The 19,268-nt window shown below is 41.0% G+C and overlaps 1 protein-coding gene across 1 annotated transcript; it reads left to right on the forward strand.

The window, feature by feature from the left end:
* The first annotated feature begins 10,836 nt into the window (after nt 1-10,836).
* Nucleotides 10,837-13,699, forward strand: LOC114448265 (polymeric immunoglobulin receptor-like). Its single transcript, XM_028425158.1, has 8 exons — nt 10,837-10,873; nt 11,110-11,433; nt 11,539-11,856; nt 11,932-12,231; nt 12,314-12,397; nt 12,527-12,634; nt 12,703-12,758; nt 13,546-13,699. Exons 1-8 carry the CDS (start codon nt 10,837-10,839, stop codon nt 13,681-13,683), a joined length of 1,365 nt encoding a protein of 454 aa, XP_028280959.1. The 3' UTR covers nt 13,684-13,699.
* Nucleotides 13,700-19,268: the final 5,569 nt, after the last annotated feature.

Consider the following 19,268-nt stretch of genomic DNA (forward strand, 5'->3'; position numbering starts at 1 on the left):
TTCCTGCAACAACACAACAAAGAACAGATTATAGCTGATCTGTCTCTGTGTGTTTTTATGTATGTGTGTGTAATGTCTACCTTGCAATTTGCGGACTTTGTTTCTATAGACCATGACAAAGAAGAACATTATGATCAGCAGTGTCAGCAGGGCCAGAAATGCAGCTCGAATGTAATTAAAGATGGTGAAAAGAGTCACATCTGTAAGAAAAGAAAAAGAACAAATATACACTTATTAAACACACACACACACACACACACACAGCTGACAGTGAGAGGTTTATCACACAAAAGATTTTTTTAGCCACACATACCTTTGGGGTGTTTGCTGGTGATGTATGATGTCAGTGATGTGACAGTGATGTTTGTACTCACAGTGCTGGTTTGCTGTGGAAAAACTGTCAGAGAAAGAAATATAAAGCCACAAACTGAACTTTTATTTTGCACAAAATGTTTCATCCAATTCTTCCTTCACATTACCTACTGACAGCTGGATCTTTGTGTAGTTTGCAACACTCCATTGTAAGTCTGAGCCACACCAGTATGTCCCAGCATCACCTGCTTCCAGCTCTGTGATCGTCACAGAGAAAGAGCTGGAAGAAACATTTTCTTTCAGTGTGAACCTGCTTTGATTGTTCAGCATGTCTGTGCAGGTGCTGTGACGGTCTCCTTTACAGAGGAACTTCCTGTTACCATGGTGTTGTGGTGGATAAGGACACTGTAAAGTCACTGGATGTCCCATAACGCCACTCATGTTACCTGACTTCACACAGCACCACTCTGTCAGACAGAAAGAGGAACAATATTTCAGTGTTTGGTATGTAAGATGTTAAATGTGTCACTGTGACCTCTGACCTTTGACTTCCAGCTCAACAGCAGAGAAAACATCCAGTCCACTGTTTCTATGGACACCACAAAGGTATGACCCAGAATGCTTTTGGATCAGAGTGGTGATGGTCACTGTGAATTGTGACTCCCTGTCATCAGTCAGTGTGAACTGTGTGGTTTGTTTGCTGTCAGAGGTGACCACAGCCTGCTGCAGACATGTGGAGGGCTGGTTTCCTCTGCAGATGTACTTCAGGTTGTTCCGGTCCACAGACTCATATGGACAGCTGATGGACACTGAACCTCCATCATAACTTTGGATTTTATTCACACTGTCACAGCAGCTGTCTGTCAGGAAGACAATCAACATCAGAAAGAGTAAAAACACTCTCAGTTTTCATATCTATCTCATTTGTTCCTTGGATTTTATTTTATTTCAATGTAAATTCTGACTTTTTTACCTACCTGCCACTACAGACACGTTGACTTCAGTATAAATATCCTTCCCAGCCCTCGTCACTCCACACCAGTATTTTCCAGCATCCTTGTGTTGAAGATCAGAGATGGTCACTGTGAATTTTTTTGCTGATTTGTAGTCACTGATGGAGTATTTGTTCTTCTTTGTTTCTGATGTTGTAATAAGAATATCACTGTCTCCACAGTCGTTCCTGCACAGGTACTTCTCATAAGACTCATAACCCTGATCATAGTAGCAGGAAACATGGACATCACTCCCCTCATATCCAGACACATGGATCACTGCTGCATCTGTCACACAGCTTAGAGCAGCTGCAAAAAGACAGAAATAGGAAATGACAACTGCATTCATTCGAATAATAAATCCATTACAAAAGAAGGGCTCATCGTTTATTTATAATGCAGGCATGATTAACAGCTCTCACAGTCACAGAACAATTTGATGTTGTCTATGACAAACTTACTGCAGAGGATGAAGAGCAGGTTCTGAAGAATCTTCATCTTCACCTTTAACAAGACAACACAGAGACTAAAACAGATATATAAAAACATTCTCAATAACTCCCAGAAGAGTCAGTAATATGTCAGCATTTCCCAGCATGTTAAAGAGTCAAATGACCACAGAAGAATAATAAGAAAGTATTAAGAACTTCCTAATATAAATGTAAGACAAATCAAACAAAGCCACCAGCAATTTAACCAATTTCTGCCTCCATTTTCTGTCATACAAAAGAGCATCCATTCGTCCATTTTCTATTAACCCGCTTTACAGTGTAGGGTCACAGAGTGCTGGAGCCTATTCCAGGGTAAGAGGCGGGGTACACCCTGGACAGGTCACCAGTCCATCACAGGGCAACATACACAGACTTACACAGACAATTTTGAGTCACCAATTAACAGTGGCGGTTCTACATTGAATTACTCCCTGGGCGAGACCCCCCCCCCCCCCCCCCCCAAAAAAAAGCACATGTCATTAAATAAGGAGGAAGGCTGCAATTCAATTCAATTCAGTTTTATTAATATAGTGCGTTTTACAATCAGAAATTGTTTTAAAGCGCTTCACAGAGACCCAGAGCCTGAACCCCCTTAAGAGCCACAGCGTCAGGAAAAACTCCCTTTTACAGGAAGAAACCTTGAGCAGGATCTGGCTCATAAGGAGAACCTTCCTGCTGCCAGTTGGCCGGGATGAAGGAGAGAGAGGAGAAGAAGAGGGAGACAGGACAGAGAGGATGAAGGAGAGAGAGAAAACAAACATGACGGGTTGCAAAATGGATAATATGATGACAAATTGTATAAAAAATAAATCCCCATTGTCTATATTTTTTTTTAAATTAAACATAAGGCATGTAAACTAGAGCACTACAAGTGTACTGGATCAAAAATATGCCCTTGCTTATTCAGACAAAACAAAAATATTTCACTGTACTAAAATAGGACTGCATTGTATACATAAATATAATTCTTTGTTAGCAATGATAGTGCTTTCAGATTTCAGTAAGCTGTGGGCATCGAGTGAAGAGAGGCTGAATGGATGATAAATATGGATGAAAAATTATCATTCCCCACTTTTACCCTGTATTTAACTAATAAAACCAGCTGACAGTGAGCAGTATTCTTACTTGTTTATCGGACTTATTTATGGACTTAACTTGTTCGCTGACGACGAGCCAGAGCAGCGTCATGGATGGACATTATAAAAACACAGCGCACAGCATCAAACTCACAGTCCAGCATTAAACCAGTCCAGCATCAGCCTACAGTTTCTGTCTCTCTGCCTGCAGCACTGCTGTCTGTCTGGTTTGGCCCCAAAACTTCCGTGTTGTTTACTGATCTTAACGGTAAGACCTCTCACTCCTTCGATCATTCACGCTGCTATACACAAACACGCAGTTACGCACGCTATTAGGACAGAGTGAGACCTCCCTCCTTCTCTCCCTGTCGGTTCCGTTTGGAGACCCAGAGGTGAGCTGTCCCCCGCGCCCCCTCCCCTCCTCTCACAGCTTCTGTACGTCAGCATCATGGGCGCCTGCAGCTGCAGGGGGCGCTAATTTGCCAATTCTCCACACAGTGATCCATAATATACATAAAAAAACCGCCGCGCAGATGATATTTTTTCAAACTGCTTGTGCCGCCCCCTGTGTGATGCCGCCCCGGGCGACCGCCCGGTCTGCCCTTGCCCAAAGCAGCCAGCCACTATCAATTAACCTAACAAGCACGTCTTTAGAAAGTGGGACATGGAGGGACTCAGGCAGAGCGAGAACGTGCAAACTCTACAGAATAGGAACCTTCTTGCTGTGATGCGACAGTGCTAACCACTGCACCACCGTACCACCCAACAATAATGCAGTTTTTTTTAATGAACAAAACTCTAATGCAGATTGATACTGTCCACAATGGATGTGACGTCATCTCTTTTTGTCCATGAAACAGCAAAGTTACAGTTTCAGATTTAAACCTCATACCCATAAAAACAAGTTGTTAACCCTGTTTACGCTGCTTTCTCAAAGCGTTTCTAAATTCAACTCTACAAAAAATCTATCAATAGACTAAGTGTAAGTAATCTTACCTATACAGAAATGACTCATCCGTGAATCGCCTCCAGCACAGTGAAGCTCCCTTACTTCTGTATCTGTGTGCTAACTTGCTGCAGTGGTGTTGTTCAGGAAGTAACTTCGTCTTTTAAACTGAATAGACAGTGGCTCAGTGGGCCAAAGAGGAAAAAGCATGATTTCTCGTCTGTGCACAGTGCTGCAGCACCACAGCTGTACTAAATGTAACAGTTTTCTTTGGGTGTACTGGTTGTTTATCACAATATGTTGTCATGCTCCATGCAAGGAAGACAACTGAGGCACAATATAAAATATCCTATTCAAATTCCTATTTAATAAAAAAGTACGAATGTAGATGATTATCAGTACAATACAATTTACAGTTTTTTTCTGATTGCGTAAACACTATCAATGATTCCTATAGCCCAATTTCTAAAATTATTAATAGTTATAGCAAAATCACTCACTGAGTTTGCAAAACTAAAAGCAAAAAAACTGCTTTACACTCAATTTGCACTTTTGTAACACACAATTTGCAATTGTATAAATATAATCCACTTCACAGCACTCTTTTTGCTGAACTGTAAACACAACTCACTGCTTTACACACAACTTCCAAATGATCAACACACTCCTAGTAAAACTACACACATTTATGGCTAGTATTTACACTATTTTGCCAACTGTCTGGCTACACTGTCACATGTGAGAACTGTTTTACATCATTAGTTCACTTTGCAATCAGCATGAGCTCTGTAAATAAGCCACAGGTAAGCTTCAGTGTGGAGAACAATGGAGGGAGAAGAAGACTGAGAAGAGTGAGAATTAGAGGAGGATGAGGACATGAGGAAGCAGGTGGGAGAGGAGGAGGACGAAGACTAGGAGGTGAATTTAGAGGAAGAGGACGAGGAGGTGAAGAGGAAGGAGGAAGGGTAAGAAGAAATAGAATTACTGATGTCATCGGAGCTACAAAAGTGGATCATGTGATCAACCATGGAATGACCCTGAGGGAAGCTGGACAACGGGTTCAGCCTGAGCCGCTACACTGAAGCAAGCATCATAAGGACATATTGATGAGAATGGGTTAGTACAGTTCCCTCACACTAAGTTTTGTAGGTGTACCATACTCTAATGAGAAAAACAACAATACTGTACATGTAAAATTGAAACTGTTACTCCACAGAATTGCTAGACATCCAGCATCTGGAAGGAGGCATGCGAGGATATGGACCAGGCATCATGTCAGGCCTGGATACGGCACTCCAGGAGACATTTTCCCCGGTGCCTTGGACCAGAAGACATTGCATGCGACGTTGATGAAATTCTGTGGCCGGACCCAGAGAGATGACAAGACTGATTTTCTCTCTCTTTTAGTGAAATTGAATGCTTTCTTGTGATTGTTTTGATGTGTGTGAATAAACATTCATACTTGAAATTTGAATCCCTGTGTGTTTATAGAACTATTTATGACAAAGTTTGACCTCAAATGGACAGACCTTGTGCACAGAGAAAGCAAAAGCCAGATGTGTTTTCAATTAATACCATCAGTGTGTAGTTGGCACATTGTGTGCTTAGTAATATCATGGTTTGTGTTAACTGTTTGGTACAAAAATACCATTTTTACAAAGGTTTGAAGAGTTACAGTTTTTTCTGATTGCTTAAACACTAACAATGATTCTTATAGCACAATTTCTAAAACTATTAATAGTTTTAGCAAAATCACTCACTGAGTTTGCAAAACTAAAAGCAAAAAAACTGCTTTACACTCAATTTGCACTTTTGTAACACACAATTTGCAATTGTATAAATATAATAAACTTCACAGCACTCTTTTTGCTGAACTGTAAACACAACTCACTGCTTTACACACAACTTCCAAATGATCAACACACTCCTAGTAAAACTACACACATTTATGGCTGGTATTTACACTATTTTGCCAACTGTCTGGCTACACTGTCACATGTGAGAACAGTTTTACATCATTAGTTCACTTTGCAATCAGCATGAGCACTGTCAATAAGCCACAGGTAAGCTTCAGTGTGGAGAACAATGGAGGGAGAAGGAGACTGAGAAGAGTGAGAATTAGAGGAGGATGAGGACATGAGGAAGCAGGAGGAAGAGGAAGAGGACGAGGAGGTGAAGAGGAAGGAGGAAGGGTAAGAAGAAATAGAATTACTGATGTCATCGGAGCTACAATAGTGGATCATGTGATCAACCATGGAATGACCCTGAGGGAAGCTGGACAACGGGTTCAGCCTGAGCCGCTACACTGTAGCAAGCATCATGAGGACATATTGATGAGAATGGGTTAGTACAGTTCCTTCACTCTAAGTTTTTCTCTAATGAGAAAAACATCAATACTGTACATGTAAAACTGAAACTGTTACTCCATAGAATTGCTAGACATCCAGCATCTGGAAGGAGGCATGCGAGGATATGGACCAGGCATCATGTCAGGCCTGGATACGGCACTCCAGGAGACATGTTCCCCGGTGCCTTGGACTAGAAGACATTGCATGTGATGTTGATGAAATTCTGTGGCCGGACCCAGAGAGACAATGAGACTGATTTTCTCTCTCTCTCTCTCTCTCTCTTTCAGTGAAATTGTATGTTTTCTAGTGTTTGTTTTGATGTGTGTGAATAAACATTCATACTTGAAATTTGAATCCCTGTGTTTCTATAGAACTATTTATGACAAAAGTTTGACCTCACATGGACAGACCTTGTGCACAGAGAAAGCAAAAGCCAGATGTGTTTTCAGTTAATACCATCAGTGTGTAGTTGGCACATTGTGTGCTTAGTAATATGGTGGTTTGTGTTAACTGTGTGGTACAAAAATACCATTTTTACAAAGGTTTGAAGAGTTAAGCAAGATGTATTAGCTTTTGCAAGAGATCTACAATGTTTTGCTGATTTGGTGTAAGGTTTTTTTATTTGTGTGTAGAGTTTTGCACAAATAGCCAATAGTTACAGAAATGTGCTTAAGCAATCAGAAAAAACTGTAACATAAAAGCACTTACAGTTTTTTCTGATTGCTTACAGTTTTTTCTGATTGCTTAAGCACATTTCTGTAACTATTGGCTATTTGTGCAAAACTCTACACACAAATAAAAAAACCTTACACCAAATAAGCAAAACATTGTAGATCTCTTGCAAAAGCTAATACATGTTGCTTAACTCTTCAAACCTTTGTAAAAATGGTATTTTTGTACCACACAGTTAACACAAACCATCATATTACTAAGCACACAATGTGCCAACTACACACTGATGGTATTAACTGAAAACACATCTGGCTTTTGCTTTCTCTGTGCACAAGGTCTGTCCATGTGAGGTCAAACTTTTGTCATAAATAGTTCTATAAACACACAGGGATTCAAATTTCAAGTATGAATGTTTATTCACACACATAAAAACAAACACAAGAAAACATACAATTTCACTGAAAGAGAGAGAAAATCAGTCTCATTGTCTCTCTGGGTCCGGCCACAGAATTTCATCAATGTCGCATGCAATGTCTTCTAGTCCAAGGCACCGGGGAACATGTCTCCTGGAGTGCAGTATCCAGGCCTGACATGATGCCTGGTCCATATCCACGCATGCCTCCTTCCAGATGCTGGATGTCTAGCAATTCTGTGGAGTAACAGTTTCAGTTTTACATGTACAGTATTGTTGTTTTTCTCATTAGAGTATGGTACACCTACAAAACTTAGTGTGAGGGAACTGTACTAACCGAGTCTCATCAATATGTCCTTATGATGGTTGCTACAGTGTAGCGGCTCAGGCTGAACCCGTTGTCCAGCTTCCCTCAGGGTCATTCCATGGTTGATCACATGATCCACTTTTGTAGCTCTGATGACATCAGTAATTCTATTTCTTCTTACCCTTCCTCCTTCCTCTTCACCTCCTCGTCCTCTCCTCTTCCTCCTGCTTCCTCATGTCCTCATCCTCCTCTAATTCTCACTCTTCTCAGTCTTCTTCTCCCTCCATTGTTCTCCACACTGAAACTTACCTGTGGCTTATTTACAGAGCTCATGGTGATTGCAAAGTGAACTAATGATGTAAAACAGTTCTCACATGTGACAGTGTAGCCAGACAGTTGGCAAAATAGTGTAAATACCAGCCATAAATGTGTATAGTTTTACTAGGAGTGTGTTGATCATTTGGAAGTTGTGTGTAAAGCAGTGAGTTGTGTTTACAGTTCAGCAACAAGAGTGCTGTGGAGTTGATTATATTTATACAATTGCAAATTGTGTGTTACAAAAGTGCAAATTGAGTGTAAAGCAGTTTTTTTGCTTTTAGTTTTGCAAACTCAGTGAGTGATTTTGTTAAAACTATTAATAGTTTTAGAAATTGTGCTATAAGAATCATTGTTAGTGTTTAAGCAATCAGAAAAAACTGTAAGATGTGACTGACTTCACACATCTGGTTTACATTCTGCCTGTGACTCTGACTCTTACATTGGTCCTGGTTTTTGTTTTCAAAAACAAAGTCTGTAAAACCCAAGGTACATTTTACACAGAAACACACAGACAAACTCAGATCAGCTGTACCATTCATTGTTGTGTTCAGTTCTCAAATTCAACTGCGTTAAAAAACACAGAATTAACTGAGTGAAAAGAAAACGGTTTGCAATGTCAGACCGTCAGACTGTTGACTAGAACTCAGACTTAAAACTGTATTGGTCCCATAATCGATGGTAATCTGTTGTGGTTCCACTCAGGGGCTGGAGTCATCACTTCACTTCACTTAATGTACACAGCAATGTTTTTTAAAAGCAGCCTGAATGTCCCTCCATGATAGAATTAATAGAATTTGTTTTATGCTCTTTGTTTTTCTTCAGATCTAAGAAAATTGAGATATTGTAATGTCTAAACAGAAAGAGGAGAGCGCCTGTCACCATGACGATGCAGATGAAGACGTACCAGACTATGAAAACATCACAGTGACAGAAGAACTCTACTGTAATCAACATTTCCATGAAGCCTAATAGCACCAAAGTATAAGGATGGCACACAGTCTCTGTTTATTTACTGTAGTGAATATAAAATACTTGTTTCTTAGTTTTAACAGAACAAACTGCATTTTGTTTATGAAACTGTGGATAACTGCTCCAAAATAATACTCCATACTGTAAGTTACTTTCTTATATGAAAGCTGTTACTGAGAGAAGGGAAATAAGTGAACACACTGCACACAATGTGCTCTTGTCATGTTCACACTGCGGCCCTGTTTTTTTACATGTTAATAAAAGGAAGTGCCCCCTGTGTCTGCATGCTGACCTGCAGTCCGGACCCTGAATATTCCTGTGCTCATTGACTACACCAGTCTCTGCTGCTCATCTTTGTTCTAATTACTGTCAAATTACTTTTAGTATGTATGGACTGACGATATATATAGATATCCATTATAATATAATCACTGTTTCATCTTGCTTGTCAACATCAACAACCTGTCATGTATGATGTTTGTGCATGTTTGCTCCTCTATTGATCTCTCTCTCTCTTTCTCTCTCTCTCCTTGATCCTCTCTGTCCTGTCTACCTCTTCTTCTCCTCCTCTACCCGGCCGGCTGTCAGCAGGAAGGTTCTCCCTATGAGCCGGGTCCTGTTCAAGGTTTCTTGCTGTTAAAAGGGAGTTTTTCTTGCCACTATTGCTCTTAAGGGGGTTCAGGCTCTGGGTCTCTATGAAGTGCTTTGAGACAATTTCTGATTGTAAGATATAAATAAAACTGAGTTGAACTGAACTGAATTGTTTTAAATCACAGTTGTATAATTTACAACTCCCTGCATAACTGGGGGTGTTTTTGTTTTCAGGTTTTCTGTCTTCTTATTGTGAAAATCCCACCGTAATGAAGATTATTAATACACTGTTACTCATAAAGTTTGGATTTGAATTTTGTTTATATTTTACATTGATGACGTTTGGTGCGACTTTTCAGATGTTTTTGGCCATAATTAAAGAATTACTGTGTTATTAGTGCTTATGAAGGGGGAAAAGTCACATTTTCTAATGGAATAAAAACATCTCAAAATAAATATACATATAATTCAACAACATTTTTAGCACAGATTGTCAGTCTGTCTGCACTGCAGCTCTATACACAGATAACAGGAAATTACTACAGAACTAACTGAATGTTTGTGGTGACGAGTGATCACAGCTTTAGTCTGCAAGGTGATGTTTCTTCCTCCTCTTCCACTTCTTTCTATCTGCCGATCACACAGCACAGATCTCACAGTGGACTGTTGGAAACTACAGCAAGATTCAGCAGTCAGTAGGTAAGACCATCACTGCTGTTTATTATAGTTCATAATATGTTCACATCTTCCATCTTTGTAGGAGGATTTTTTATATGCTGTCAAATAACAACAGAATAGTTGTGACAGAGCAGAAACAACACGTCCATGCACTTTTGCATATCACATGAACACCACAGGGAAACAACAGCACATTGTTAGAAGGTTTGATTATTCATTAACAGGATCAGAACATGATGATGTGTGTGATCCTCAGAGACTCACAACTGGATGAGAGCAGGAGGATCCAACATAAAGTGTGTTTATTTCTGGAAGCAATGTTTCCACTCACAGTATGGACCAAATGTCATTTGTGCAGAATCAATACATTGGTGATCAGAATGTTAAAATGCACAGCCTGAATTAACCACTACAGTTACATAAAGGTCATGAAAATATGATGTAGAAATACATGAGAATATCAAAGGTTGAGCTTTATGTTGTGAAAATCATGCATTATGTTTATTTGTCATGAAACTTTTTTAAAGTGTGTATCTCGGTCTGTACCAACCTCACATCTTAAGAGACCCGGATACAAACACTGTGGTCATTAAACCTAAATGCAGAACTATTTGCATTTCTCACATTTACAAACACCCTGATGATCACACAAACTGTTCCACACACTAAACGTTAAAAAGACTTGAGAGGCTTTAGTTTGTGTGTTTTCTCTCTGAAGATGAAGATGTGGATCCTTCAACACCTGCTCTTCATCCTCTGCAGTAAGTTATGTTGTTTCATTTAAACAAATACTATCATTACTATACTATATAATATTATTATTGTTGTAGTTTATCTTATTATGTATATAGATTCTCCTATGTTTTGCTTTCTGTATCTGCCAGTACAAAGATGCAATTTCCCCGTTGTGGGACTAATAAAGGTATTCTTAATCTTAATCTTAATCAGAAATACAACCTCACTTTACTGTGTAATCATTTTGTTTCTCTCTTCACAGCTGCTCTGAGCTGTGTGACAGATGCAGCAGTGATCTATGTGTCTGGATATGAGGGGAGTGATGTCCGTGTTTCCTGCTACTATGATCAGGGTTATGAGTCTCATGAGAAGTACCTGTGCAGGAACGACTGTGGATACAGTGATGTTCTTATTACAACATCAGAAAAAAAGAAGAACAAATACCTTATCGGTGACTACAAATCAGCAAAAAAATTCACAGTGACCATCTCTGATGTTCAACACAAGGATGCTGGAAAATACTGGTGTGGAGTGTCGAGGGCTGTAAAGGATATCTATGCTGAAGTCAGAGTGGAAATAAAGCCAGGTAAATAAACAAGTCAACAGTGTGTGGACAATTCAGTTTATAATGAACTAATGAGCCCTTTGTTTAATATTTTAGTCTTTCTGATGTTGATTATCTTCCTGACAGACAGCTGCTGTGACAATGTGACTAAAGTCCAAGGTTATGATGGAGGTTCAGTGTCCATCAGCTGTCCATATGAGTCTGTGGACCAAAACAACCTGAAGTACATCTGCAGAGGAAACCAGCCCTCCACATGTCTGCAGCAGGCTGTGGTCACCTCTGACAGCAAACAAACCACACAGTTCACACTGACTGATGACAGGAAGTCACAATTCACAGTGACTATTGCCAATCTGACTCAAAAGGATTCTGGGTCGTACCTTTGTGGTGTCCATAGAAACAGTGGACTGGATGTTTTCTCTGCTGTTGAGCTGGAAGTCAAAGGTCAGAGGACACAGTGATACATTCAGCATCTTACATACCAAACACTGAAATATTGTTCCTCTTTCTGTCTGACAGAGTGGTGCAGTGTGAAGTCAAGTAACATGAGTGGCATTTTGGGACATCCAGTGACTTTACAGTGTCCTTATCCACCACAACACCATGGTAACAGGAAGTTCCTCTGTAAAGGAGACCATCACAGCTCCTGCACAGACATGCTAAACAATCAAAGCAGGTTCACACTGAAAGAAGATTTTTCTTCCAGCTCTTTCTCTGTGACGATCACAGAGCTGGAAGCAGGTGATGCTGGGACATACTGGTGTGGCTCAGACTCACAGTGGAGTGTTGCAAACTACACAAAGATCCAGCTGTCAGTAGGTAATGTGAAGGAAGAATTGGATGAAACATTTTGTGCAAAATAAAAGTTCAGTTTGTGTCTTTATATTTCTTTCTCTGACAGTTTTTCCACAGCAAACCAGCACTGTGAGTCCAAACATCACTGTCACATCACTGACATCATACATCACCAGCAAACACCCCAAAGGTATGTGTGGTTAAAAACAATCTACCATGTGATAACCCTCACAGCAGACACACACACAGACACAGACACATCAGGATGAGTGTGTGTGTATCGACATCTTTACTGTGTTGTGTTTATTTTTCTTTTCAGATGTGACTCACTTCATGATTTGGGTTTACATCCTGCCTTTGATTCTGATTCTGTTCATAATATTTGTCCTCCTGATGGTTTTTAAGAACGACATCTGCAAAATGCAAGGTAGGTAGAGGATCACACACACACACACACACTGATAATCTGTAAAGTTCTGTTTAATTTTGTTTCAGGAAGTAGAGTCAGTGTAAACACTGCTGAGACAGGAGAGGAGAGGAGGGTCAGTCCTGTAAGTAAACACACAGTGAAACATACTGAACAAGTTCACACTCATTTATTCATGAATATCAAAGAAAACACACATCACTTCTTCAAAGAGCATCTTTTTCCACCTTTTACCTCAATCTTCTAGCTCAGCATGAAGAGTAAATCTGGTCTGTACGTGTAAAGATATTTCAATCATGAGAGACTCAGCGAACTGAATGAGAAAGATTTATTAAGTACAAAGTTTGAATGTGCATTGGCGTCCTAGACCCCGTCATGAAGACCACACAAAGAGGGGGTAATGCAAGAGGAGAGGCCGCTGGATCAGAAGATCCCCCCGGGGTCTAGACCTGGTGGTGGTGGAGAGCTGGAGGGCAGGAGATAGGAGTCCTTACTGGCGTGGATCTGGTGGTGCTTGGGGTGGAGGAGGGTTGCCGGGTTCGATCAGAAGACAGCTAGACAAGAGACGAAGATTTTAAATTTCGTGCTAAGCAGTGATTGGTCAGGAGAGGGATGGAAAGCAACAGCTGATTGGTGAGGGAGGTGCTTTCTATTAAGCACCTGACGGATAGTGGAATAGCGATAAATGGTGACTGATGGGAAACAGAGTCTTCCTGATTGAACTTACGCTAAGAGCTACATTTGTTTGCGGGCAACAAGTTTCTCTGCCGTTTTCTTGGGTTTCATGAGTCTCACTCCAAACACACAAAGACCAGTTGCTTCAGTCACTTTTAAATATATTGACCCCTAACCCCAGTCTGTGACCAATCACCAATCAGCAGTTAGCAGTATTTTGTGCTATTCTTTTTCAGATCTATGACTTCAGAGAAGATGTAACATATGCAGATGTTACCTTCTCCAGTCCACAGACCATGTTTACCTATGATGGTGGTGTAGATGATGACCAACAGGTTATCTACCAGGACGTCCGCACAGCAGGAGAAAACTAGACTGTTCTAAATAATTCTCACCTTACAACAGCTGAACACTGCTTGTTTTATTTTAACAGATAGACAGTGATGTTGAATGTGTCTGAACTCCTTGAATGTAAATATGGACAACTGTGGGGCCTTCTAATCATTGGGACAAACTCAATGAAATGTATCTTTCATTTAAATAAAACAATGTAAACTTCAACAAGTCTGTGTGTTTTTGGCCCTCCTTCCGCTTTTGGCTGGTCGCCACAGCCAATCATGTGTTTCCACCTCTCACTATACTTTGCATCCTCCAACTAACTTCATGTCCTCTCTTTGTACATCCACATATCACCTCTTTGGCCTTCCTCTTGATGTCTTGTCTACCGCCATTTATTTAGATTTATTAAAAAGAAGAAGTGCTGAGCTCCTGTCACCATGACGGTGCAGCTGAAGACCTGCCAGGCTATAAAAATATCACAGTAACAGAAGAATTTTACATGAATCAATAGTTCCAAGAAGCCAATAAATAGCACCTGTAAGGTCAAAACGTGAGAATGGCACACTGTAAGCAGGATGATCACAGCTGGTGTCCTGTTCTACACATATGTAAGAAGTTAGCTAAGTCAATGCAGAGTGCTGCCACTGTATTCAGCTTCATGACTAAGTCATCAGATCATTAAATCGTACTTAAACAGTGCATTGAGATAGCAGGACATTGTACATATGACATTGACCTGTAAGGTGAGGCGTTCAAAGCCTGTCTGTGCTTTGACCCTGCACTTCCTATCAGGGCGTTCCTCTGTAACAAATACACACTAATGGTGATGTATGAAAACTCTTGCTGCAGTGTGATGATCGCAGATCACCCAGCAAGACACTGAAAACTGCACCAAGAGCCAGCTGTCAGTAGATAAGATCATAACTGCTGTTTGTTATAGTACTGTGGCATCAGACCTGCACATCAGTGTAAGAGGCCATGAACTGCATCTGATATGTAAACACAACGCATGTTTTCCAAGAGACTTATTGTTTTTAATATACAGGAGTTTAAGCTGGTTTAGAAAGATGAAGACGTGGATACACCAAAACCTGCTGTTGGTCCTCTGGGCTTCTCACCTGTCTCACACTGTAAAAACATGCTGGCTCTATTATTGATTAGAACTGAGACAGCTGATCTATCATAAGTTGTATCCTGGTGTATAGTTTCCAACACTACCCTGTAAAAGGCTTAGAAAGATAAAGACATGGATATACCCAAAATCCGCTGATTCAAGATTCAAGATTCCAGACTCAAGAAGTTTATTGTCAAATGCACAGCAGAGGTTACACTGAGCAATAAAATTCTTACTGAGAGAGGGAGAGAGAGAGTTGTGCGCATTTATGCACATGCCGTGTGTGTGTAAGTGTGTCTGTGTCTGTGCGTATTGGGCGGAACTTCATTCCAGATACACAATATTACCATTCCTCTCAAACATTGTTCACAAATCTGTCTAAATGTGTGATAGTGAGCACTTCTGCTTTGCTGAGATAATCCATCCCACCTCACAGGTGTGCCACATCAAGATGCTGATCTGACATCATGATTAGTGCACAGGTGTACCTCAAACTGCCCACAATAAAAGGCCACCCTGAAATGTGCAGTTTTGTCTCACAGCAAAATGCCACAGATGCCACAAGCATTGAGGGAGCGTGCAATTGGCATGCTGACAGCAGGAATGTCAACCAGATCTGTTGCTCGTGCATTGAATGTTCATTTCTCCACCATAAGCCATCTCCAAAGGCGTTTCAGAGAATATGGCAGTACATCCAACCGGCCTCACAACCGCAGACCACGAGTAACCACACCAGCCCAGGACCTCCACATCCAGCAGGTTCACCTCCGAGATCGTCTGAAACCAGCCACTCAGACAGCTGCTGAAACAATTGGTTTGCATAACCAAACAATTTCTGCACAAACTGTCAGAAACCGTCTCAGGGAAGCTCAACTGCATGCTCGTCGTCCTCATCGGGGTCTTAACCTGACTCCAGATCGTCGCCGTAACAGACTTGAGTGGGCAAATGCTCACATTCGATGGCGTCTAGCGCGTTGGAGAGGTGTTCTCTTCACGGATGAATCTCGGTTTACATTGTTCAGGGCAGATGGCAGACAGCGTGTGTGGCGTCGTGTGGGTGAGCGCTTTGCTGATGTCAATGTTGTGGATCGAGTGGCCCATGGTGGTGGTGGGGTCATTGTATGGGCAGGCATCTGTTATGGACGAAGAACACAGGTGCATTTTATTGATGGCATTTTGAATGCACAGAGATACCGTGATGAGATCCTGAGGCCCATTGTTGTGCCATACATCCATGAACATCACCTCATGTTTCAGCAAGATAATGCACGGCCCCATGTTGCAAGGATCTGTACACAATTCTTGGAAGCTGAAAATGTCCCAGTTCTTGCATGGCCAGCATACTCACCGGACATGTCACCCATTGAACATGTTTGGGATGTGCTTGACCGGCGTATACGACAGCGTGCACCAGTTCCCACTAATATCCAGCAACTTCGCACAGCCATTGAAGAGGAGTGGACCAACATTCCACAGGCCACAATAGACAATCTGATAAACTCTATGCGAAGAAGATGTGTTGCACTGCATGAGGCAAATGGTGGTCACACCAGATACTGACTGGTTCTGAGTCCCCAGACCGCCAATAAAGCAGAAACAAAATGCACATTTCAGGGTGGCCTTTTATTGTGGGCAGTTTAAGGTACACCTGTGCACTAATCATGATGTCAGATCAGCATCTTGATGTGGCACACCTGTGAGGTGGGATGGATTATCTCAGCAAAGCAGAAGTGCTCACTATCACACATTTAGACAGATTTGTGAACAATGTTTGAGAGGAATGGTAATATTGTGTATCTGGAATGAAGTTTAGATCTTCAAGTCCATCTCATGAAACATGGGAGCAAAAACAAAAGTGTTGCGTTTATATTTTTGTTGAGTGTAGTTGTTTCTAATCTTTCCACAGATAATCCTAAACTAGAAACCAGCCCTGCATCCAAAAAACTCTCATCAGCACCGGAATCAATCAAAACCGACAAGGGAAAATTCTGAGAAGGAAAAAGGTAAGGTCAATTGTGAACCTGACTGCACAGGAGAGGATAGGGAGGCTGTTCGGCTCACCAGAGCTCCCTCTACTGGTGGTGAGCCAGGAGGGTTTGGGCAGACGGATTTGAAATGGCCAGCGTTTCCACAATACAAACAGAGCTTTTCCTCGTAGCGGCAGAGTTTCTCGGCCTGAGACAGCTTAGCTCTGCCCAACTGCATGGGCTCCTCATCTGCAGTCGCCGGAGAAACATGAGAGGTAGAAACCGGAACAATAGGGCCAGTACGGGTGAATGGACGATTAGCACTAGCTCCCTGAGGAGCTCCTTTCTCTCGACTTTTCTCTCTCTCGCTATTAAGGTTATCCACCTTAATAGCGGTAGCAACCATCTGTTCAGCATCTGTTTCCCAAAAATACAACTGATCATAGAATTCCTTCTTAAGAACAGCAGCAAGAGTGTACCACAAAAAGAGACAATCCAGCGTCGAAGGTAAGTCGCGCTCCAGCTTTAAAGGAAGACCGACAGGAAGTGAGGTGTCATAGATCCGCCTCCAGCCAAGCTCCACTGCACTCCCACCATGGGGACCGAGCGCCCCCTACGGGAAAAAGGAACAACCAACACCCCAAAAACACAGAACACCAACACCCTCAACACAGATACACAACATTCAGTGCAGTTTGTGGTCCAAGTACATTCCCAAGTAGTAGATACACTGATTAATGGATGGATAACATTTATATGTCATAGTCTCAAATTTTTGGGGTATTTGATGGTAAACTGAATAGAGTTAGATTTATTGAACATAAACAGACAAATGTATTGCTTGAAATAAATAATTTGCTTGGCTTTGTTCATTTTATTTGATTGAGTATGTTAATCAGGGGTAAAAAATGGTTAGTTTTACTGTTAATTAGAGCCTGAGCAACGTAACGTGCGAGAGCCCTATTGAAATGCAAGCGTTTCTTATTAGGGCCCGAGCACGAAACATGCGAGAGCCCTATTGAAATGCAAGCGTTTATTATACTTTATACTTGACTCTGGTTCCGGCACCGGTATCGCGATTTTTGACCTCCTGAACGTACTCAAAAACTCACCAAATTAAAGCCTCTTGGACGAAAATTCCACGACGTACAGGAAGTCTGCCATTTTGAAAAAAACCTGCCATGTTTCAATTTGCACACCCCGCACTTCTGTGAACTCCTTCTAGAGGAATTGCTTGATACGGCTAAAAATTGGTGCGCTCGCCTTTAAGGGGTCTAATTGCTTAAGCACATTTCTGTAACTATTGGCTATTTGTGCAAAACTCTACACACAAATAAAAAAACCTTACACCAAATCAGCAAAAATATTGTAGATCTCTTGCAAAAGCTAATCTCTGTGCACAAGGTCTGTCCATGTGAGGTCAAACTTTTGTCATAAATAGTTCTATAAACACACAGGGATTCAAATTTCACGTATGAATGTTTATTATATTATATTATTATTATTATACCTGGCCTGACATGATGCCTGGTCCACTAACAATGATTCTTATAGCACAATTTCTAAAACTATTAATAGTTATAGCAAAAATCACTCACTGAGTTTACAAAACTAAAAGCAGAAACATTGCTTCACACTCAATTTGCACTTTTGTAACAGACAATTTGCAAATGTATAAATATAATCCACTTCCCAGCACTCTTTTTGCTGAACTGTAAACACAACTCACTGCTTTACACACAACTTCCAAATGATCAACACACTCCTAGTAAAACTACACACATTTATGGCTGGTATTTACACTATTTTGCCAACTGTCTGGCTACACTGTCACATGTGAGAACTGTTTTACATCATTAGTTCACTTTGCAATCAGCATGAGCTCTGTAAATAAGCCACAGGTAAGCTTCAGTGTGGAGAACAATGGAGGGAGAAGAAGACTGAGAAGAGTGAGAATTAGAGGAGGATGAGGACATGAAGAAGCAGGAGGAAGAGGAGGAGGACGAAGACTAGGAGGTGAATTTAGAGGAAGAGGAGGAAGGGTAAGAAGAAATAGAATTACCGATGTCATCAGAGCTACAATAATGGATCATGTGATCAACCATGGAATGACCCTGAGAGAAGCTGGCCAACGGGTTCAACCTGTGCCTCTACAGTGTAAAGCAGCGATTTTGCTTTTAGTTTTGCAAAATCGGTGATAAGAATTATTGTTAGTGTTTAAGCATTCAGAAAAAACTGTATCTCTTATGTAAATGTATTATTTTTAATACTCATGTGTGTTGTTTGGGTGTATTGTGTTACAACCCGGCTCAAATGCTGCAAACAAGAACGGGAGCAGAAACAAAGTTAAGTGCTTATTGAACTATTTATTTATTAGAAAGCATAACAAATCCTAATAATAACGATCAGTATTAGTAATGTATGCATGCCTGATGGAGTGTGTGTGTGTGTGTTTGCGAAACAAAACCAGCAATCTAGAAAGAAATCAGCCGTGCGATCCAGCATGTCTGGACAGATGAGGAAGGAGAGAGAGAACTGA

Source organism: Parambassis ranga, chromosome 1 (assembly GCF_900634625.1).
Source record: "Parambassis ranga chromosome 1, fParRan2.1, whole genome shotgun sequence".
Lineage (NCBI taxonomy): Eukaryota > Metazoa > Chordata > Actinopteri > Ambassidae > Parambassis > Parambassis ranga.

Coding starts and splice junctions, on each gene's coding strand:
- LOC114448265 (XM_028425158.1), top strand. CDS start 10,837: ATGTGGATCCTTCAACACCTGCTCTTCATCCTCTGCA. Junction 12,635..12,702: donor CGACATCTGCAAAATGCAAG/GTAGGTAGAGGA, acceptor ATTTTGTTTCAG/GAAGTAGAGTCAGTGTAAAC. Junction 12,759..13,545: donor AGGAGAGGAGGGTCAGTCCT/GTAAGTAAACAC, acceptor ATTCTTTTTCAG/ATCTATGACTTCAGAGAAGA.